This window comes from Agelaius tricolor, unplaced genomic scaffold, assembly GCF_023055355.1.
Source record: "Agelaius tricolor isolate 1412-34295 unplaced genomic scaffold, bAgeTri1.0.p SCAF_7, whole genome shotgun sequence".
NCBI lineage: Eukaryota > Metazoa > Chordata > Aves > Passeriformes > Icteridae > Agelaius > Agelaius tricolor.
This window is the reverse complement of record NW_027269267.1, coordinates 32,090,398-32,113,954: the sequence shown is the minus strand read 5'-3', so window position 1 is coordinate 32,113,954 and position 23,557 is coordinate 32,090,398. Positions and strand designations below refer to the sequence as shown.

General features: G+C 37.6%; 1 protein-coding gene across 1 annotated transcript in view; it reads right to left on the bottom strand.

The window, feature by feature from the left end:
* The window catches only part of MGAT4A (alpha-1,3-mannosyl-glycoprotein 4-beta-N-acetylglucosaminyltransferase A), a 77,652-nt gene that overhangs the window by 26,340 nt on the left and 27,755 nt on the right, over nt 1–23,557 (bottom strand). The window contains exons 4-9 of the mRNA XM_071430862.1: nt 20,922–21,062; nt 18,284–18,417; nt 7,316–7,362; nt 6,655–6,768; nt 5,961–6,036; nt 4,479–4,593 (exon numbers count right to left, since the gene is read on the bottom strand). Coding sequence (XP_071286963.1) covers nt 4,479–4,593; nt 5,961–6,036; nt 6,655–6,768; nt 7,316–7,362; nt 18,284–18,417; nt 20,922–21,062 — 627 coding nt within the window. The remainder of the gene's footprint in view (nt 1–4,478; nt 4,594–5,960; nt 6,037–6,654; nt 6,769–7,315; nt 7,363–18,283; nt 18,418–20,921; nt 21,063–23,557) is intronic.

The window sequence follows — 23,557 nt, the reverse complement described above, 5'->3', positions numbered from 1 at the left end:
TGTCTCAGGACACCAGCTGCTCAGCAGTTCTGCCATGGATCCATGTCCCCTTTTTTCCATCAAAACAGTCTCCCTACGGCAGCCCAAAACCAGAGCTCTGCAGTGAAGTCTCTGGTTAAACAGGCCTTCAAAGCTCTGGATCCCTGACTGGGCACACCTAGTCCTTGTAAAAAACCAGCCCAGTAGAACTCCTACTGCACAGATCCAACACTCAGCCCCTCTAATTCAAATCAACCAAGCCCTTGCCTAGTCTCTCCTAACCAAGAGCAGCAGCAGCACCAGCCTGGCTTCCCTAGGGCACAGCCACAGCCCAAGAACAAGCAGCAACATTTGCTGAGGTCCTTCTGTCCTGCAGCTCCCATGCAGCAGCACATGAGGAAAGTGCTGTGAGCCACAGAACCACTGAGACACCACCTACATCCAGCCTAGGGATTGCTCACTGGCCATCCCCAATATGCAGCCAGAAATCATCCAGCCAAAGAGACCAAAGCAAAGCACTGCAGTGAACACAGACTGCCTCTAACTGCAGACTCTGAGAAAGAACTGAAGCAATGGCTCATCCTGCACCATGTAAATGCATTTGGTACAGTACATAGGAACAGTCATAAATCCAGGACACTCTGCTGACAAAACTTCAGAGCTTTTGGATTCTGGGCACATGCAACCTATCATTGTGAAGAAACTTCAAAATCTGAAAGAACTAAGAGACAAAGGTAAAAGTTTGCTCCATAAAACCCTAGAGATAAATAAATTGGACAAAGTCTACATTTTGTATCTATATTGATAAAAATGACAATCAGGACTGAAAAAAAAAACCCAAACCTGTGGAACACTTTCTGATGTACTGTGTCCTGACAAGACTTCTATTCATTTTTCAGTCCCTTTAAAGGCCATCCTTAGTGAATTATTCTGGCCATCTCAGTATTTTGCTGGCAAATACAAGGCACATACAAAATAAAACACTTTGTTTTCTAGTTCTCTGAACTGCCAATATCTAAATCATTTTAATTCTTCCACATAAGCATCACAAACATTGAATCTACACCAACAATAATTTTACACCTGCAAGCACATATTCTAGCCATAGCTGATGTTTTCAACGCTTTCCCTGGTAATGATATGCAAATTGCTGGCATTAAAACCAGAATCTCTTTGAAGTTATTTAAAGCTCAAATGTTTGACTTGTTCTACTCTTTCCCAAACTTCAACTATGTGCACAGCTTGAGCCAAACTGCAATCAGAACAACTTAAAATAATCAAAACAACAGGCCTTAAAACATCAGGACACAATAAGACTCAGAGGAAGTGCACAAGACAACCAAAAGGCCATTTCAGACCACTGCATGAAATGTTTGTGACAGCTGGCATTATAGGTACAGTGCAAGGATTGCAGTTCCTCTGGAAAACACTTCAGCTCACAGGCAGTTGGAAGACAAACCATTATTCCTCATAAAAAGCCAGTAGGACTTTCCTACACTATGTCACAGGTCTCACAGTGCAAACAAGAATCCAGAAGAGTAAAAGATACATCTCCTTCCCCAGAGCTTCTCAAGGAAACAGCATACATCTCACCCATTATTTATTAGATACTTGACAGCACTTAAGACTATGCTTTCAGGATTAAAAAAAACCAAAGGAAGCAACGTCTGTTCTGTGGCAGAGGTGACAGAATTCTATAATCCTGCTGTCAGCCTAAATAGCTACATTTGCCACTTCCTCGTGTAGCACATGCATAAATTAGATTTTCAGTTCAGAAATACACTATGACAAAAAATCCCACATTTTTACCTCGCAATCTTGCAAGCTAAACAAGGCTTCCAACAGCTAACAGTGAATCAACCACACCTCTCTTTTTGAGAGATTATTTCTAAATCAGTAGCATCTAGACAACAGTTGCCCAGAGAAGCTGTGGATAATCCATCCCTGGAAGTGTTCAAAGCCAGGCTGGACTAGGGACAGGTGTCCCTGCCCTTGGCAGGGGGGTTGGAACTGGATGACTTCAAGGTCCTTTCCACACCAGGTCATTCTATGATTCTGTGAATTCAGTGCTCTACATTATTTCTTGGACATCTACACATAAAACTCATCCCCAGTTACAAACTAGTGTTGCTCTTCCCAAAGAAGATAGCTGCATTACCAAATTGCCATAGGATCAGTCTGCATCAAGATCCATAAAGGGACAGCAGAGATGAGAAAAATCTACACTACTTGCATAAAATTTCCAAGCAATATATGGTTAGAGCACACCAATGTGTACCAGAGCCAAAATTTTCAGTTGCTCCTATGAATACTAATTTTCCTCTCAAAGCTTAAAAACATAATAAGTAGCTATATTGGAAGAAGAAAAAAAATCTAATTTAATTTTCTAGGTAGAAAAACAACGTTAAGATCTGTAACCATAGCTAAACACATCTGAAATTCTACTGATATCATGTAGTTAAAAAGAGGCAAACAAATATGATACGAGGAACAAAGAACAGGAATGCAAGCAGCAGGAGCTAACAACTAAATTTAACTACAGCTACTTTCAGAGCCCACACTGCCCAGTAGTATACAGACAGTGTAGAAAAACAAGATATTTTTAAAGAGTTGTGCTTTTGATTAAGCCAAGTCTCAGTATTAAGAACTATCTACCTACCCCACCAGGCTTGACCACTGTGCTCTCTACAACAGAGACTAGAAAGGGAGGGGTGGGGGGTGAAATACACAAATACTAAGCAAGTTAAGTGACCTGAAATACAACTGCATGGGGTAGACAGCACACATCCTAAAGTGTAAGTTGGTTTTATGCACATTTGATGTGTCATTCTTGCAGAATGGCAATTTGTAAGTGAGCACACTCTACTACTAAATCAGGCAAATGTAGAATAGATGTAAATTCTATAGCCCAGGAACTCCATAGAGAATTTACACTTAAAGTGCAATTAGACTGGAGCTTAAACTCAAATTGTGGGCTTAGTCTGGGTAACTGCTTTACTGTTCAACAGTAGAAAAAAAATCTTATCAAATGCTGTATTCAAGCAGTCTCTGCTAACACATAACAGAACGTTGCAAGGAGTTCCCCAAGTAAGGAGAAGTTTATTTAGGGCAAGATGTCAGTAAACTACTTAACTTCTTATTTTTCCATGCTAGGCAGCATAATTTCCTATTTCTCCCACCTCTAAGGCCACAGAACCAATTCCATAATTATTTCATCAGCAGTGTACCTCTGATGGTAGCCCAAAGCAGTTCGGTGATGGCCAAGTGTATAAGGAGACTTCACTCTGCCCATTTCCTTTCCTCCTTCTGTTTCTGTAGGTTAAACTGGCAGGCAAGTCTACAAAGTCTACATTTTGTACCCTAACATAGCATGTAGGAGCGATAATTTCTGTTTTCCTTTCTACTCCAGGAACCTCTGAGACCCCCAAAGTCAGGAACTATTGCCCACCTGATGCTGAGCTGGAAACAGGACAGCACATATTCAAGTGGTGCCAACATGCTCAGTTCATGTACAACCATTATGGGTCACTGAGCTAAAAATGAAGCCATTCTCTAGCAAGTAGATCCAAAGGAAAGAGAATAACAAGAATTTCCAAGAGAATGACAGAACTCAGGGCTGCACTTTTGTCTGTTACACATAGGATTTTCTTTCTGAACTCAACTTACAGCCTTCATTTTGGAACCATTTGTGTTGGCCACAGGAATCTCAAAAGTCTGCCCCAGCTTTTGATTTTTCTTTGCATATCTCCACCTTGCTGCTTTTAAAAAGATCATGACACATCAGTAATGGAATAACCTTTTGATTTCTAAAAACTCTTCCAAACTTCTCTATCATTGCTTTTCTGTTTAGTATCTCTCCATGAAAAGATGTTACTGTAAGAGCAAAGAACCATAATTTCCAGAGCACCCTGACATCTGACCCACAGCCCAAGATCCTGCATTAACTCCTCTCACTGTTGCTCATTGCAAATGACAGACTCTGACTGCATCTTGGAAGGAACAGATTGTTGTAAATTCTCCTTCATGAAGTAGAAAGATGGAGATAGAACAGGTTTTGCAACAAACTGATGCCTCCTAAATCTTGGAAATTTTGGCACAAACAGCAATGAAGTTATTTTAGGTGGAGTTAATTTTCATGGTTTTTCTTTATTTCAGTCAGTTATGCGTTAAATACATTTCATTTTAACAGCAGCTAAATTCAAAATAAATCATGCCTTGCAGTTTGATTGTTAGTATTTTTATAAATTAATTTTTGGTTCTAAAAATGCCCTCTTTTACAACAGTTTGAGTTTGCCTCTGTCATACAAAAGTAGATGAAACAAATGAGGGGCAAAAGCAACAACCATGAGCTAAACCAGAGTTCCAAAAAAAGGCAATGAATTTCTACTTCTTGGTCTATTTCCAGCACAAAGAAGATAGCTTTGAAGTCAGATCACTATTAATTTGCAGTCTGAGTACAAATGTATTCTTTCAAACTACAAAAGTGAACATTTTCTTACCAATGAAACCCAGCTGAGAAAATTCTAGAATCATCCAATCTTCAGAAGCAAGCTGAAGTGCAAAATTTTTTATTGTGCTGAAATAATTCTGCTTGACAACAATGTCATCTTCAAGCTAGAGGAAGGTAGAAGAAATATCAACATTAAAAAAAGCACTAGCAAAGCAACAGAAAAAAGTACAGCTAGGAAATACTGACTTATAATAGATTGCTAACACATAGCCATGTATTTCCAATGCTAGCACTGATATAAAACATAGATGCCATAGCCTGCAATAACTATTGTAGGGATCAGGCTGTCTGTTTGTGGAGAACTAATACAGAATCCTTGTGGAAAAGGAATACAAAACTAGTAAGAATCTACAAACATATCTCAACTTCTTACTTTAGAACACTACTTTTCCAGCTTCTTTCTTCAAAGGAAAAACATCCATGAAATAATGTTAGTCTAAGTGACATCATCAGAACAAGTTTAATATCTGTATTATCTGTACACAAATGTGACTGCTTACTCACAAATGTAAGAGCACTGAAAGAGTTCCTCCTCTGAGACAGGAGGCTGAGAGACACAATATCTGCAGTCCATAGCCACCTAGCCCAGGCTGCAGAACTGCCAACACGGGGTGCTACAATGCCTTTAATTCACAGTAAGTGCTGTAAGGCCATTGCTGCAGTAGAGATCCTGCCTCTCCTGTCCTTTCTCACAGTGCAGTCATGCCCTCCCCTCGTGCTGGCACTAATATTTGTGCAACTTCTCAGTGTCAAACCAGACTGTCACATGCTATTGGCTCTGCAGCTTCCCAGAGAGCTGAGACTCCAACAGCTCTCAGAGAGGAGTCAGCATAGCTTTGTGAAAACTAGATGAGATGTGTGGGACTTTACACCCCAAGGACACAGGCACAACATCTAAATAAAGATCATCAGTGCAGTTACTAAATCTGCAATACCTGTAGGTAAGACTTCAAAGCAGAAACACATGATAGGAACAATTCTGAGCTAAAGGGAAGAACTACTTAACTCTGTTGTTAGAAACCTCTTTTAAAAAAAATTCCATGTCTACACACAACAGTCATATTAAAGTGACACTGCACTTTCAAAAGAAAATAAAAATAGATTTTAGCTTCATTCATTCCCACTAAAAACTATGCTGGCTTTTTTTTTTTTTCCTAGGCAACTCAACAATAATTCATTTCAGGGACAAGGAAAAAACAGTTAAGTTAAGCTGCTGTGATTCCTTCACTTTTTTTTTTGCTAGGCCTCTTAAGAGAAGTGACATAGGATAAATTACTTTCTACTTCAGAGACAGTGAGACAGTATCCTGCTCAAATTACTTTCCCATATACCATAACCACCATACTTAATGCCCTCTTTAAATGATGGGATCAAGTTCTCTGTTCTGTGTAGGTCCTTCTGATGTGTCCAACAACATAATTTCCAGAGACTCATTTGAAAACTTGTCTCAAAATAAAGAAGAAAAATTTACCTGAATATAATAAACCCCTTTTTTCTGGGCGTACATCATAAGAAAACAATAATCCAAGTTTTGTTTTGTTCTCCATCTGAAATTAAATTGAAAGCTTAAGGTTTATGAAAAACTGTTATTTCAATACAAGCTGGCAATATAAAGTAAATTTCATTATGAAGAATGACACATATTAATGAAATGTTAGGACAGCTGCTTTTGGCATTGTTCCCTCAGGAAATCCACTGTCTGGAAAAAAAGAAGGAACAAAGCTTTCACCTTATTCTTTAATACAGACATCAAACTGGTTTAATTTGAACCTGACTTTGTGACAACTACCTGACACTTCACTAAAAACACATGTGCATTTAAAATGGTAATTCAACAAGTACTACTGGGTTTTACCCTGTATTTCATGAAGAAAACCAGCAAATGAAAGAGTCCACATACAGGAATAAAAGTATATTAAAAGTCTCAGTTTCTCCTCCCATATTTTAACACTAAATGGATTCAACCAAGCTTAGGCTCTGATCATGCACAGAGCAGCATGTAGCTAAGAATGAGATGGATTCATACAGCACTTTTAGCATCCCCACACTTGCAAGAATTACAGTAAGAAAACATTTCAAGAATTCACATCCCACTTGCCGTTTTATAAACAACCAAAGTGTGGGTGTGGGAGGAGATGGGAAAAGATCTGGGAGAATAAACCTACCTCACTCTCTCTTTTGAGTCTCCAAATGTTTCTTTCAAGTTTGTCAAGTCAGGATAGTATGTTGCAGGAGGGGCTATTACTTCCACCAAGCCAGAATTGATCTCTGTAGAAAACCTGTCAATGGAAAGATCCTGAAGTCACACGGGAGATTCTGAGTCCTGCAGTTCCTGCTCCCTGTCTGTTGGAGCAGTTGCTGTGTCTGGGTATGAGGACTTGCTCAAATGAGCCACATAGAAGAACAGCAGTATAGAAAAAAGTATTGTTTTCCTTAGCATGTCCTTCAGAGCACTATCACCTTCTGCCAATCAGAATCAAACACATTCTAAACATTTTTTGTGCTTTTTCAGAAACTAGTGATTTTTTTCCTACAGTTCTCTTTGAACATAGCGAATACAAGGCCCTAACACAGATGTCACAAATTTCTGTTCATGTTTAAACAATCCCATCTGTTTATGGTGCATCAAATAATTTAATCCCACTTACTGTTTTACAGTTTAACTGACTGAATCACTGCCTCTTACTTTTTTTGTTCAAAAGTCCAAAGCTCCACAAAACAAAAAGGCATGATCTCTAATTTCCAGAAATCTTTATTTGCTTATTACAACCTGATTTATTTTATCATCAATAAACTAAGAAATCCCCAATTAAAACTACAACTTACTCTCTTTCCAGGCTTGCAACAACACTGTTAACATAATCAAGATCAGTCTGGGGAAAAAAAGCAAAAAAAAAAAAAATAGATTACTTGATAGTTCTAGAGTTACATGTCAAAAGAACGAAGTAAAATAAACATTGCAGTTGGCTGTCCTTGAAAACCACTTTCATTGTGTAAGATATTGGAGCAATAAAAGAAAACAACACACATGTAACTATGTCTTACCTCTAATATGAGAATTTTTTTGTAAACAGAGGGGAATAATTATCTCATACCTGCACTTAACAGAAAAGTGTTAAAAACTCACGCTCTTGATGACAAAATGATCACTGAGTCTTTGTGTAAGAAGAACTTGATATTATTACTATACAACAATCACAATAATATATAAGAAAATATTACCAAAGAAATCTTTCTGGAAAACAGAGCATTGAACACACACACACGCACACAGACACACACTCCTCTCTCAAAAGTACACCTCCTAAGCTTTGCATTTAAAGCAAATGCCCTAACCAAAGAGAGCAGTGAGCCTGCTGCCTTTCTGAACAGGATTGCTTTTTTGCATCGGAGACTAAATCTGAGGGACAACTAATCCCATCAATCACTCAGTTCTCATAGATGCAACAATTCTAAAAATTACTCATTGGTGAAAATAAAAATTGTGACATTCTGGAAAAGTCCAGATCATCTAAATTCCCAGCACTGGGCAATTATTCAACCTGGCTGTACACATGCATTCCAAGAAAAGGGAATTTGTGAACTCATAAATGTGACTGAAAACTCTGGTCTTTGTTACACTTACTAATCTAATGATTTGACATATTGTTTAAATTTTTGAAAAGAATAGTCTATAAATCAACCCAGATTCTGGCTCATGAGGATTCTGGAGAAAGAGTTGTCTTTGAAACACCAGAAACAAAGGAACAGTTCAAATTTTCTCTGAATGAATTTGTAACACAGGATATCATTAAAGGATTATATACAGAGAATAAATCCCTCCCAAGCCTTTCTATAGAACTGTTAATCTTGTTTGATAAAGGTGCTCACCCTTTGATCTTAAAAAACCACCATTTCTATTTTTTAAAGATTTATTTTTATGAAATCAAACATAATGCCAGTGACGCACGCTTTTTAAAAAGGATAACAACAGCAGTGGATTTCTTCCAAAAGCAGATTTTAAATACCACAAGAACGTGTGAGTAGAAAGTATTTCTTGTAATTTTGTCATAGGTATTTTCTTTTAAGTGCTATGCCTAGTGCTGGGCAGAAGTTTTAGTAAGCTGATAAGGTGCTCACAATTTAAAACTCATCTTGCACTGTGTTCCACAAAGGAGACTCACAAGTCCATATGGATCTTTATACATCCCTGTTTAAATACTTCTACTGATTGTTTATACACATTTAATTAAGAGAATGGAGTTGGACATAAATTCTTCTGTTTTGTGTAACAGCTGCAAATCACAGTAACGTAGTGCCTACATAAAAATAATTTTAATATAACCATCTTTAACTGAAACATTTCTTTTTCTCTCTTTTCAAAACCTTTTAAATGTTAAAAATACAGAAATTGCAGTTCAATCATCATGTGAAAAAACAAAAAATTTGCATTTCAATCAGCATGCCAAATTTCAATTACTCAGTCCAGCATTAAGAACTCCAACACATGTAATACAGTCCATACTGAAATTGCATAGAAAATATAGGATTTTTATATATATCTACATACACACACTCAGCAGAAACACAGCTAGTTTCTATTCAGTTTTCCAGAGATTAAAATAAATGCCAAACTTCATGCCAACTGGAATCATATATTTGATCACAAGCCCATGCTTTAGTGCACATCTCCTTAGCAGGAACATAGTTTTGACCTATTTTTCAGACTACCATGAAGGCTTGCTATTGCTTGTAAAACCTTACACTCTTGTACAGAAAACAACATAATCAGGAAAAAAAAAGTCTGGAATAAGAGAGTTTTCTCCTACTTTCCTGTTTGCGTGCTTGACATGAAAGGCTGGCAGTTCCCCCAGTCAGAGCTGCAATCACAATAGGATCACATCAAAAAGATGCAGCTTGAAGTCTTCCAACCTCATATGGTTAATCTTGGCTGTCACAAAAAGTCAAGAAGGTCTGGTCTAGCTGCTATGGACACGAGATACAGAAAATACCACTGCTGGCTTAGTAGGCAACTTTTCCTTCTCAATCAGCAATCACTGAATCACTGTAGTGCAAAAGCACATGACACTTTTAGAAAGAAAAAGAACACGTAGATGAGAAGAGTTGATGTAATTTTTCACATGATCAAATGCATTAAAACACTGTATTCTGCCATCATTTTAAAATAAGCAGTTGTATTTCTATCTACCAGCTCCATACAAGATTCAGAACCAGGATTTCAACACAAACATCTTTCTACATCAGAGCTTCAAGAGACAATTGAGTCCTCTCATTGCCCACTCTAACACTAAGTAGGATCTTCAAGACATGTCCCAAGAAGGTGGCACTTTGATGTTAATTCATACAACATCATGAAATGAGAATACACAGCAGATTTGATCAAGCTGTGACTACACCAAGGGCAGAGTCAAGTAGACAGAAGACTTTGCAGGGTAGCAATGGAAGGAAATCTGGAATAGCTAAATTAAATCAAAGGATCATTCAAGCAGTATCAGTAAATTCAATCAGAAGCTTAAAAGCAACAGATAAAAAATCCATTATTAATCAAAATCTATTTCTTATTTTCGAGGAATGAAGTATTTACTGCCTTGACAAATAAGATACAAGGTCCTCTTTATCAATCTGAAGGACACAAGACTGCTCATCTCCAATAATCCTAAACAGGACAAGACAAATCCAGATTTAAAAAAAGAAGCCATCAAGAAAGAAAAATGTGTAACTGTTCTTTAGGTTTTCAGCGAAAATCATCTGGTCAATTTTGGAGTAAACCTGATGAACTTAAAATCTGTTTCATTGCATCAGTGCTGCTTGTAGCTATTGAAGTGTTGCTTGTGATCATAACAATACAGCTATGAATGCTTTCGTCTATCAAATCCAAAGGCATTACTAAAACTATCATTTTTTCTTACTAACACTCCTAAGGCTGAAGATTAAAAGAAATCCCTAGGAATTCTAGACCCATAAAAAAGAAGCACAAATGAGTATTTTAAGAATAAATCCCTTTAAAGCAATTAAGTGCAGAATTGTGTTAGGCCCCAACCAAAGATAATTTCCAGCCACAAGGATACATCTTACCAATGAATCACATGAAGCCTTACAAAGAACTTTGTCCTGGTGAGTGGATCTCAGAGAACTTCATAATGAAAGGCATAGGTAGGGATGGTTATTTTAGTATCAGCAGTTCAAATTGTTTGGCCTGTTCTTTCTTCCTAGTCATATGAAATTACTGATCTTCAAGACAATGCAAAACACTTGAAGTAGGACACCTTTTTTTATTCACACCAGACCAAGGACTGATTCCCATCAGCACCTTCCCTCCATCAAAGGCAGCCATGAAATGATACATAGCAAAGAATAAGAACAGGACAAGCACATACAACACCCCCTCCTGCTATCATCCACGCTCCAACTACTTTCAGTTCAGGTTACTTCCTGAGACAGATGAGATTTTGTGTATTTAATATTCTTCAGTAGACTCATCTTCAAGGTACCTCATTAGCATCCCCTTGAGCCTATCTAAACTTTCAACAAGAAAGGAAGATTCTAGTTTATGAGATCTGTGGAGTTTTATAAGCCAGTGAACATGGCTGTATCTAAGGTTTAACTGTTTACATCAACAATTTTGATGACAAATGCATGTAGAATGCTTTGATGAATCTCTCTTTTAAAAAAACCTCAGAATCTGTTGTAGAACAAACTGAATTTGCAGATTGTCAGTGAAATAAGTTTGAAAATTTCCTCTGTTTTTGCAAAATGCTGTACTCCAATTCTCTAAAACACTTTTCTGAAGTGCTGGCAAGGCTGCACATCAAATTTGTGATTATTCTAACATTTGTCTGAACAGACATCATAATTCTCAACAAACACAGAAAGCGCCAGAGCAGCGGTGAACTTTCTGAACTTCTTGATTGATTTTTATGAATGAGTATGTGCACAGCAAAGCAGGAGAATACATTAGCTAGCAGTCAAAATGAGAGGTTAGAAAGTTCTGATGAACAGCTAGCCAAATTTCCTACAAAACCAAGATTTCTTCTTTTAAGAATCAACCCTTTCATACTGTTAAATTCATACCCTCAAGAATGACAGAAGGTAGACTGTTTCTAAAAATGTAAGAAAAACCATGGCATTTAAGACCAAAAATTTATTTACTGTCTTAAGTGGCAGATGCCTAGAAAAAAAATGCAATCATAGAATCTCTCAAGCTAAAAAGGACCCAAAAGGATCATCAAGACCAACACCCAGTTCCTCAAATGACTACCTAAAACTAAACTATTTGACTAAAGGCATCATCCAAATGCTTCTTGAGCTCTGACAACCATGGCACCATGACCACTTCCACTGGCAGACTATTCTCATGACTGACCACTCAGTGAAGAATCTTTTCCTGGTGTCCATTCTGAACTTCCCCTGATGCAGCTTCACACCATTTCCATGTGTCCTTCACTGGTCACCAGAGAAAGGACATCAGCATCTCCCTCTCCACTGACCACCTCGGGTAAGCTGCAGACTGTGATGAGGTCACCTCTCAGTCTTCTCTTCTAAGTTTAACAAACCAAGAGACCTCAGCTCCTCCAAAGTCTTGCCCTTGAGGACTTTCACCATCTTGGAAATGTATCTAGACTAGATTATCTAGATTATCCAGATCTCAATTCTTAAATGAAATCTACTAGAAGCAAGACTTAACATTGTTCAAGAACATCTTTCAAGAACACCCTGAGAAACAAGCATGCTAATCTGCATAGTGTGGTCATTTCATTGCTTACTAATTACAATTTTGTTTGATCTTTCATCATCCCATAGAACAGGAGTGGGTAATTTTACCATGTATTTCCTATAATGACGAGCAATATAAAATTACAGCCTTCAGAAAAGGCAAACTACACGTCTATTTGCCTTGAAATAGTAAAAGTAAGTATCATTACCTATATACAAGGCATAACATTTTCATAGGAAAAACCAACCACTAATGTGGCATTTGGACCTATTTTGGGATATATATGCAGTGAAGACAAGGCCCTAAGGAATAAACATGCAGCAGTGGCTTCCAGTGGTTGCAGTAGTGTGTGTATATAAACAAAGCCTGTGGGAAAAGGTAGTATCATCTTTTAGAGTTAAACAAATGCAGCTGAAAAATAATTATATTCAAGAATACTGTGTCTTGTTTCAAATCTGAAGCGGTGAGTTCAAGTTAAATACAGGGAAAGTGAGATCAAGTAGCAAGGCAAGAAACAGGAATGAGAATACTGTCATAACAACCAGCTAATGTTACATAAGCAAAATGCAGCCTGTGTCCTCCATGAGCTAATGACTTCATCTCTCCCTTAAATTCCCCCCTCCACCACATAGGCAAGACATTTCTTTCTGTCTCCAGTCATTTCTATGATTAACCCAATGCAGTTCAGGACAGGGTTTCATAATGCAAAAGCCTTTGGCAGCAATAGCAGGATTACAAGTATACTCTTGTAGCACTCCACTCTTGTTTCTCCCTACCCTTGTGCCCTGCCTGTCAGATCCTCAATCATGAGAGCAAATATCCATATGGATTGTGCTGTGAACCACAACAGCGTGTCAAAGAACAAGCTGAGTTTTTAAGAAGGCCAGCCAGAGCAAAAAGCATCACATTACAATGCAAGACCAGACATTCAGTTATGCTGGTGTTGTACAGCCACTACTAGTTTTGTGGAGTCTGAAAGAAAGCAGCACATACTGCCTTGCAGCATGGGAAACCTTCTGCTCTCCTTGGAGAAGCCATTGTTAAATGGTCTGGACAGTTTGCCTTCCAGAAGATAGGCAGTTGCTGTGTAGTCTAAAGTACCCTTCTCCAATTTGTACTCTTTATTTGGAGGACAGAAGGAATTTTTAGGTCAAGGCGGACGACTGTAGCAAAACTTGATAGTGTTGTCAAAAGATTCAGTGCCAACTCAGTGCCAATTCAGTCCACCACACAAGTATGAAGTCACCTGCTACAATGCTTCTGAAATAAGATTATTACTGCTACTTCCCACCTCACAAATACCCTAGATGTCACCAGAGAGATCAGACATCTCTGCAATCAATAGTGATGTTCCCTTACCAGAAGGATCAGGTAGTTATTGTGGCCCAGGTGCACCTCAGCAAGCATTTCAGAGAAGCTTTTCAGTCATACAAGTCTAGGGCTCGGGGAAAGAGCAAAATCCTGAATTTTATCTTTGTGCTGAGATAGCAAATTTATCTCAGGTACATTCAAGTTTTCAAATCCTGTCAAGGATCTTTTCCTAGATCTAAGAAAGATTTTTTTATCTGGTTTAATTCCTTATAGAAAATTTGCTAGTCACTGACATGAAAAGAGAAGCATAAAATCCTATGTTGGTGCCCAGTATCAGCAGTCCATACTCCTGTGTACCAAAGCTTAGGTGACAAAGGAGAGGGACTGCAAAAACAGCATAAATATCTCAAATTCTCACTGACAGGTAAAGCTACCTTTTCAGATACAAGAGCTGGCAGTGTATCAGGAAGGTGTGTTCATCCTTATCAACTTTGAGTGAGATGTCCAAAACAAAGATTTCCATCTGTGCAGGCCTTTAATATTATTTGGTGTAGATAATGTATCTTGAAATAACAGCTTTGATTAGCTTTGATTTTTTTAAGTGTATATACATTACACACATACACATATTTATGTACACACTAAGATCTATCAGACTCTCTCCAACTCCAGATGCACTGTCAGATCTTTCAGGGGCTGGGAATGCACTCTCCAGGGCAGTTCCAAGAAGAGGCAGCTCACAAACGATTAGCAGAAAGCAAGAACATTTCTGTAGCTGGGATGATGCTAATACATCCAGGTTGAGAGCAAGACAACCAAAATACTCTTTTGTTTTCTATCTAGAGAGCTGCTGATCAGAGAGAACTATAATTCAGGCCCAGAGCAAGAAGAGGTAAAAATACAGCCTTGTTTATTTTGTGGAGAAGGTTTACATATTGCACTGCAGTGTCAATACCTACAAAACAGGTTCAGCAAGGTTTGACCCAGTCTTTAATCTGCTAAGGCTTTGTTCATATCCATGCACAGGATGGTTCCTTGCTGGGTGCTTGTGTCACACTGACCTAACCAGGACAGAAACTTTTCCAAAGAATTGATAAATAAGATTCTCCACAGAAGGAGCACAGAGAAAACACTACTCAAGATCAACATCTCTTAATTTAGCAGCCACTGTTTACATAAAGAGATAACACAATGATAGTAAAAGATAATCAAGATATGTAAATTTTTCCAGCTTAAGTGAAATGTACATACATGAAACAGAGTAAGATTTAAATCAGGAATATGTAAGAAAGTAAAACTTGTGGTCTAATGCTCCAAGAACAAATGTCTGGTCAAGTGCTACCTAGTCAGATGTAATCAGCAGCACACAGAAATAGCAAAATGCTTTTGCATACCTGTAGTGGCTTCCAATTCTTCCTGAAATGATTTGTCCTTCTGATATTTTTGGTCAAATCAAGGGCTTATAGTCTTTCCAGCATGCACTGATTACTGTTTGTACAAAAGACTGTGCTAAGTGAAGTCTCTGATTAATGAAGTGGACTGACAATAATTTCTGATATATTTAGAACAAGTCTAAGATGCATTTTCTTCCTTGTAAATGAGACCTCCCCATAGAAAAAAAAAGAAATAACATTTTGTTTAGATACCAGGAAAGTATTCTAATTTCTCTCATATTCAGTTGTGTGTGTATATGTATGTCTGTTGTTCCACTAATTTAAAGTATTTCAAAACCATGTTTCCCATGTTAATTGCGAGCCCTAATGAATAAAAACACTAGACAACAATTTTAACTCTGAGTTCATGATTTCTTAAACCTAGAGTCTATGGCTTAATCTGAAAACAAGTTCTTGTACAAAGCAGGTTAATGAGATTTAAATAATTTGTTTTCAACTCATATGAACTAGGAACTAGCTACATAGTGAGGGGGAACAAAAAGATTTTGAAGTATTAAGGAATAATGAATCATACCTATTTATTAGTCATCCTAATGAATACCTGCAAATTATTCTGCCATAAAGTGATTTTAACAAATTGGAGAACACAGACATATGTCAGTAACTAGGACAATTGAATAGTTTACTGTCAAGCAATTCTAGTAATTATTTAAATTGGTGATTAGTTGTCACATCAGCTGAGATATTTCAGAGTTTCTTGAACTTCCAGTATGGAAATTTACTGTGTACAATTATATTACTGAGAAATATCCATACAGTAAATTAATATACAGATCTTTTTATTTAGCAACCATAATGCATCTATACTTACTAGCTCCTCTGTTTACACTGTTGATGCTGTTTGCAGAAGGCCATTAGCCTTCTAATTTGTTTTCTAGCAAAAAAAATGAAATGAAAAGAAATGAGTGAGATTGAACTACAAAAAACAGCAGTATTAGAAGAGTTTTGTAGTGTGCTTAGCACAGAGATTACAGTCCACAACTATGGCTCCCAGCAATGCTTCTTAAACACTGTAAATTTGATTTCTCAAATAAAGATAGCAAGTAAAATAATAAAATCCTTTTAAAATGCTATTTTTTTCTATAATTTTCTTCTAAAACCACTTTTGTAGCCTTGTGCTCCCTTTTTTGCTATTGCTACAAGCTATAGACAAGGCACAGATAGTAATTTTAAGCTTATTAGCAAAATTACATAACCTCACCCTATGACCATTTCTTGCTGTACTTAAACTGCACATATGTTGGAGCAGAGGCCATACCTTTTTTTAGAAGCTTTTGACATAATTTTTAAAATAAGCATAGTTGGTCAAAGCTCTAATGTATTTTTAAATAAGCCTTTATTATTGCACCTGTTAATGACAGCAATAGTGCAATGCATTTCAGACCGGGATATGCCACAGATAAGAGGGGACAGACAAGGCTATTTTAAAAGACACGGCCCTTCTTTTTATCTAAGGAGAAACAGAAGTCTACCAGAGGAGTAGACCTTCCTTCAAACAGCCAGAGAAAATGCTTATTAAACCTGCAGTTTTCCTCTTGCAGAAGGAAACTGAAATATACAGAATAACTCAGAAAAAGCACAGCATAATTCAGGATGAAGTATTTAATGCACCATATTAATCATGTCGAGAGTTCCCTGTAGCAACTGCAAAGCAACTATAAGATACTGAGCTTAAGAAAATAAAAACATTGTCCAAGAATAAAGAAGGAAAGAGAATAAATTGGATGGAGAAAAGAAAAAGAAATGCAAATCTAGTGAGTGGTTACAAGAGAACAAAAATATAAACTTTGGTTCTTCAGTTGTTCCCATACATTCCTGACTTGCGTGCCCAAAACAGGCACCTGAATAAGCACACAGAACTGCTCTCAAAGTGCAATAAAGAAGTAAAACACAGTGGGTAACTGCTGTGTAACCACACAACTCTCCATGGCCACAGGAGCAGCAGCTCCCCTGCTGAAATGTTCAGTTCACTGGTAGTCACTTCTGTAGAAACACTCCCAAGGTGAGAGCGCTCCACAGCACCTCAAAGGAAGGAAGTTTCCAGCTATGGAAAACCCAGGTACAGCAATATGGCTTGTCTAAGGCAGCACAAGATGGGGCATTGGGGACACTTCACTCCTATTCCAAATTTTGCAGAAGACAGAGAATCCAATGATGACAGACAGACCTCATAGCTCAGACTTCCTTAAGCAAAACAAAAGAAACTTCAGTTTTAAACCTTGAAAATAAGCCACATTCACAGGCAATAAAATTTCTCCAACTAATACAGTGAAGAAAAACACAGCATTCCAGTAATTCAGAAAGAATTCTGTTCCCTGATACTCTCAACCAAGAAATGTTTTAAAAGAATTTTTTTTCCCAGAAAAACTGTATCTGTCCAGACAGACAGTTTTTGACTGGCTGTCAAGAAAGAGAAAATAGAGCAGTTTGCATTAGAAAATACTAAGAAACAATTCTCAGATAAAAGCAAAATATTTACAAACTTTCCAATGAAAGTTTTAAAATATGTTGATAATAAAAGTATTAAAATGACTGATTTTCTACTGATTTATCCCTGAATGGACACCAGCTCACTAAATTAAAACCATTTCCAGTTATAATTGGGGATTTGAATTTTCATCTGTGGGACTTATAAAAGCCTGTTTCAGCAGAGCACTACAGTTAGATGGATGAAGGTCAAACATAAATATAAATTTCCCAGTGTCTAATTCAGACTTCTGAGAAAGGCATAAAGAACAAAATAGGTACATGCAATTCCCAGCATCTAACAGAATTATTTCTGAAAGTACTCTATCATTTTCCTAAATTTGATTTCCACTAAATCAGAGCCAAAGTGAACAAACAGTCCAACTGAACACTGAATTAATCCATTAAAAAGGTCTGGGCTTCAAACATCCACATTGTCCAGAAAATTAATTCAATAACAATCTGTGCCTCACATCTCCAACTGCAGCACTCGTTTGACAGAGGACTAAGCAGCAGCACAAAGAAAATGGAAGGAATCCTCCCCTACAACAGAGTTCCTTAGCCATTACTCTTATGTTGAAGGAATAATACATCTTTGCCACTAAATATAAACATAAGATTTGCAAAATAACCAATCCACTGAATCCTTTCCCCTGATAAACAGAAAAAGCTGGGCTCTTCAGGATTGTATCTCAGAAACCCAAGACTGACACTTTCCTTTTCCTGGAAGGAGAGAGTCATCTGTCTGCATCTTGAAGAAAAAGCAGATCCTCATCAATTCCTGAAAGGAGTGTTACTTGTGATTAAAGGCAGGTTAGAAATTTTATTAAAAAATGTAAGCGATTTTACCTCTCCTATAAAGACAACCATAACACAATCCAGTTTTTCTTCAGGGGACAGCTTATCAATAAGGGAGTGGAGAGTTTCTGTCAGGTAAGACTTGACTTTTCTTTTCACTGTAGGTATTCCCATTACAATGGAAACTGAAATCAAACAAACCAGAGAGGTACTTTCAGTGATTGCATACACAAGATAGAAAACAAAAATCTTGCAATAAGGCATTGCTTAATAAATGCAAAGGTTTAAAAGGTGGAGATTGCAGTAATTAAAAATAGTTTTAAAATATGCCACCCAGCATCAGGAGCATGACTAACAGTTAACACCAATTCTCAGAACAAACACAGAAGACAAAAAAACCCCAGTCCTAGACATGTCAGACTATTGTGTAGGTGTGATGGGCTGATGCTGACTGGACACTAGGTACCCACCAAAGCTGCTCTATCACTCACCTCCTCAGCTGGACAGGAAGGAGAAAATGTAACAAAAGGCTCATGGGTAGAAATAAGGGCAGGGAGAGACCTCTCCTTACTGTCACAGTCAAAGCAGATTTAAGGAAGTTAATTTATTATGAATTGAGCAAATGAACAGAGGGTAATGAGAAATAAACCCAAATCTTAAAACACCTTTCCCTCCCCCTTCCCTTCTTCCTGGGCTCAATTTCACACCTGATTCCTCTACCTCCTCCCTCCCAGGAGCACAGGGGGATGGGGAATGGAGGCTGGAATTCAGTTAATCACACATGATCTCCACCACTTTTTTCTCCTCAGTAGAAGGACTCCTCAGACTCTTTCCCTGATCCAGCACGGGGTCCCTACTATGGCAGATGGTTCTCCATTAACATCTCCAATGGAAGTTCTTTCTCCAAGCTGCAGTTCTTCATAAACTGCTCCAGCATGGGTCCCTTCCATGGGCTGCAGTCCTTCAGGAACAGGCTCCTCCACTGTGGGTTCTCCACAGGGTTACAAGTCCTGCCAGTAAGCCTGCTCCAGCGTGGGCTCCTCTCTCCATGGGTCCACAGGTCCTGCCAAGGAGCCTGCTCCTGTGTGGGCTTCCCACAGGGTCACAGCCTCCTTTGGGCATCCTCCTGCCATGACATGGGGTCCTCCAGAGGCTGCAGGTGGATCTCTGCTCCATGGGCTACAGGGACACAGCTGCCTCTCCATGCTCTTCACCACAGGCTGCAGGGCACTCTGCCCTGCAGCACCTCCTCCCCTCCTTCTGCACTGACCTTGCAGGTTCTCACTCCTCTCTCCAGCTGCAATTGCCATTGAGCAGTTTTTCCCCCTCTCTTCAATCTGTTATTCCAGTGGTGCTGATCTGGCTATTGGTTCCACTGGAGACAGGGAGAGCTGCTGGCCCCTCTTAGAGAAGTACCCCTGTATCCTCCCTGTTACCAAAATGTTGTCACACAAACCCCAGTTTGGGAAATTATCAACAACCTTGGTGTTATTCAGACAAGGTGCACCAAGAGTGAATAAATTCCCTAACTGAAGTTTAAAATCACTCTTCAAAACTCAAGTATTTAACTTCTCAGAAGTTATCTTTTAAAATAATACTGCTGAAAGCCTCTATTACTTTCCTTGCACCTGGTTTGGTTCTTCTAAATAAACAAGTCCAGGACAACAGAACTGCATGAAAGTTCTTCAACAAAATTTCTTTTCTCTGATAAAAGCACTACAAATGCAAAGCAATACATCCTCAGCTACAAAGTTATTAACACCATCTTTCAGCAGGTCGTTTGAGTCCTGTGTTGCTTAACTTTTCCATAGCTTTTCTTCTGCACTGTACCCAGGGGCTGGTTAGCTTCTGGGAACACTGCAGACAGCAGCAGGAATGCACTGAAAGGATAAAGCAGACTTCATCAAGTCCTAAAACCCTCAATTTCCTCCCTCTGTTTAATTAAATAAATCTGATTCCAATTCCTATTTTTCAATTCCAAATTTCTGCCATATATTCCCAGGAGGACATAATACAGACTTCACTTAAAACAATAACGAATGATTAGATTTTTCCTCCCTGAACAACAACATTGAAATAAAAGGTATTTATAGTCAGAAAAATAAACCTGTGGCCTGAGCCCACACATTTGTCATACAGGCATACCTTCTGTTAAAAGAAGGAGCAATCAAACTCACTGAAGTAATGAAAAAACACAAGCCAGGATTAACTACAACACTGTCCAGATTTTATTGATGCAATTATATCTGGTTATCTTAGTTCCCTCAACTTTTAATTTATATATTGAAATATACTGTTCAGAACAAGAGAAACATCAATGCTAAAATAATTATAACCATGCATGGTTGCCCTGCAAATCTGAAAAGCCAAAGGGATATATACCCATTAGCAGTTCAGAATCTGAAATACTTGAGCTTTGTTTCCCTTTAGCTACAAAAAAATTCATCCAACTAAATACTTCTTAATGTGTACCTTAACATGGCATGGGGTGTGACTGAGATTAGTCAGAAAAGAGCAAAGCTGAAACCAATCTCCTTTCATCTCAGATTCAGTGTGAATTTAAAGGATTTCAATATCACACAAGTTAAATGAGATGTCCTTCATCTACCAAGAAATGCAGTCAATTCTTTCCCTAAAACTAGAAGGTCCTCCAGATATAAAACATGAAATAACCATCATATCAGCATACCTCCTGTCCTTCCAAGGCCAACCTGCACAGAAGGTTGAAGGCTTCCTTCATTTTTCAACAAATGAGGCAAATGGTAATAGATATTTGGCACTTGAAGAGATTTTTTACTTGTTAGCTCTTTTAACAGCTTCAGCGTCTCATCTGCAAACATACATGAAATCAGAAATGCAGAAAACAAATTATATGAAATTTTAAGCAATAGTAAACAGTATAAAATTCCAAGCTTGGTCCTAACTGAAAGCCAGAATAAATTATGCACTTCTCTGAGTCATCAAATTTTGTCTACAAAGAAGGCTTTTCTTATTTCATTTTTTTGATAAACAATGGCCAAGACTATTTTGCACCTATAATCTTGTTACAGATACAGTTAATATTTATTTGATCACATAAGATGTAGTGTGAATTTACAGAAGTAAAGAATGCTCCATTTTTCTGGGGGGGTTGGTGATTTTGTGGGGTTTTTCCCCAATTAATCAAATGGGAGGCTTATTTCCCAAAATAATTTTTCACTGTTGCTTACAGAGGTCATCACCATCCAGCAAACACTACTGCAAATAATTTTTCAGAGCAATGAATACATATTGGAATATACTGCACATAGAGATACAAAATAAAACAGCATTAAACGTACAGTTGATATTTTGAGTATTCCTAAAAAAAAAAAGCAAACTTAATTTAGTCCATTAGCATAGAATTGTCATATTAGATTCCATTAGAATTATTCTTGCTCTTTCTACTGCAGCTGCCCTTCAGTATGTCCAGGTGGCTCTCAAAGTTGCAAATAACAGTTTTTAAAATTACCCTGCTGGGTGTGTTGATTTTCTTGCATCAAGTGTGAAAACAACTCATTTCAAATGAAAAATATGATGGCATATGGATCTTTGAAAACTTATGGGCTTTATAATATCAAGTTAAGCAAAAAACTGTAGTCAAGGTTTCTTGAGATAAAATTGAGAAGCAAGAAAAAGAAAGCCATAAGCGTAATTCCTCTCAGAGTCTTAGCACAGCTTCTACAAACATAGGTGGGATTTGTTGTGGATTTTGGTTCTGTATGTTTGGGGATTTTTAAAGCATTTATTTTTAGGTGAAGCTAAATTCCTGACCACATCAAACCTCACAAAAAGCTTTGTAAATAGATGCCATAAGTAGGTATGTCTATCTTGATAGACTCCAATACAGGAACATTTTACTTTTCCTGCTAACATTTCTTTAACTTCAACTGCAAAGCCTGGACTAAATTCTGTCCAAGTATGACAGCTCTTGTCTGAATGAATAAGGGTCTACACAAAACAATCTGGAATTCTTTCAGCTTCAAAGAGAGCAAAGAGTATTATGTATACTTAAGTGTATTAAGCTTAATAAAAACCTATCTAATCCTATGTTCTGAGCACAAAAGCTCAGTAATTCAGATGGCTTCCCATTATGGCTCTACATGAAAAAAGTGCATGTCCATCCCAGCTGGGATCCAGACATGGTAGAATGTTAAATGAATTAGTACTTTCAGCTGCATCAGAAGAGAATAACTCCTTATAAACATATTGCCTAAAAGCAAGCTAAGTCAATTTTAGAAACAAATGTGGCAATAACTTAATCCTAAATCCAGAATCAAAATTATTTGACCTCCTCCATACACATTTTTATTTTAAAAGCAAAACCACACACATAAAATGAAAGACAAGATTTATAGACCATGCTAAATGTAACCTTTATCTGTGCAATTCCTGGAGATCCAGGGAACTACTGAGATCAGGCCATTAGTGTCAGACAGCAATTCATGAGTGGCATCAACATTGGAGCCTATAATTATAACCATTTCCCAACCAAAAAAAAACTATTGAAAATTGTAAATCACAGCACAAAGGCAAGTAGACAACAAATTCAAAAAAATCTTGTTCCAGGCTTTTGAATTGCAAAACTCTTCGAGTTTCAACTCCTTATAGACCAACTCCTTAAGACCAATACAGTGAAATTTCTGCAACCTACCAAGTCAGACCTCTTGACAGAAAATTTGTACTTATTTGTTATTCATTTTCCATCCACAAAAATCAGAGCAACAAAACAGTAACAGTGTGATTTTAGAAGTCAACATCAATAGTCTGGTGAATATTGCCGTGTTTTTCTCTAATATTGCCAAACAGCCTTTTGTAAATCTGACTATCAGTCTCCAAAATGGGTAAAAACTTATGGAAGATTTTACCAGTTTAATCACTAGTTATTGAAAAGGTCATTTCCTGTACTTACAAATCATTAGCAATACTTTAGTCTATATGATTTAATATTTTCCAGTTGACTTTTAAGCTTATTTTAACTGCTGGAAGTTCATCAATTTCTTCTGTTTGCTCACTTTTTCCCTCTGACTCTATTTAAAAAGTGATGTAAATTAATCATCAAAATATATTCAACCTAATAGATAAGTAACCAGAAGTTCCAAACTTTGGGAGCTATGTATGGAGTAAGTAAATCTTATGACTTTAGGGACTGAATAAGGGTGGGTGAATCATTAAGGACAACAACTGGAAAAAACAAACGAAAACACCCACATCAGATACAACTTTATTCACACTGCTGAACAGTTTCATTAACCTCTCTTGGGAGCAATTTCTTATTCTAGAGTAATAACAAGAAACATTGGCATT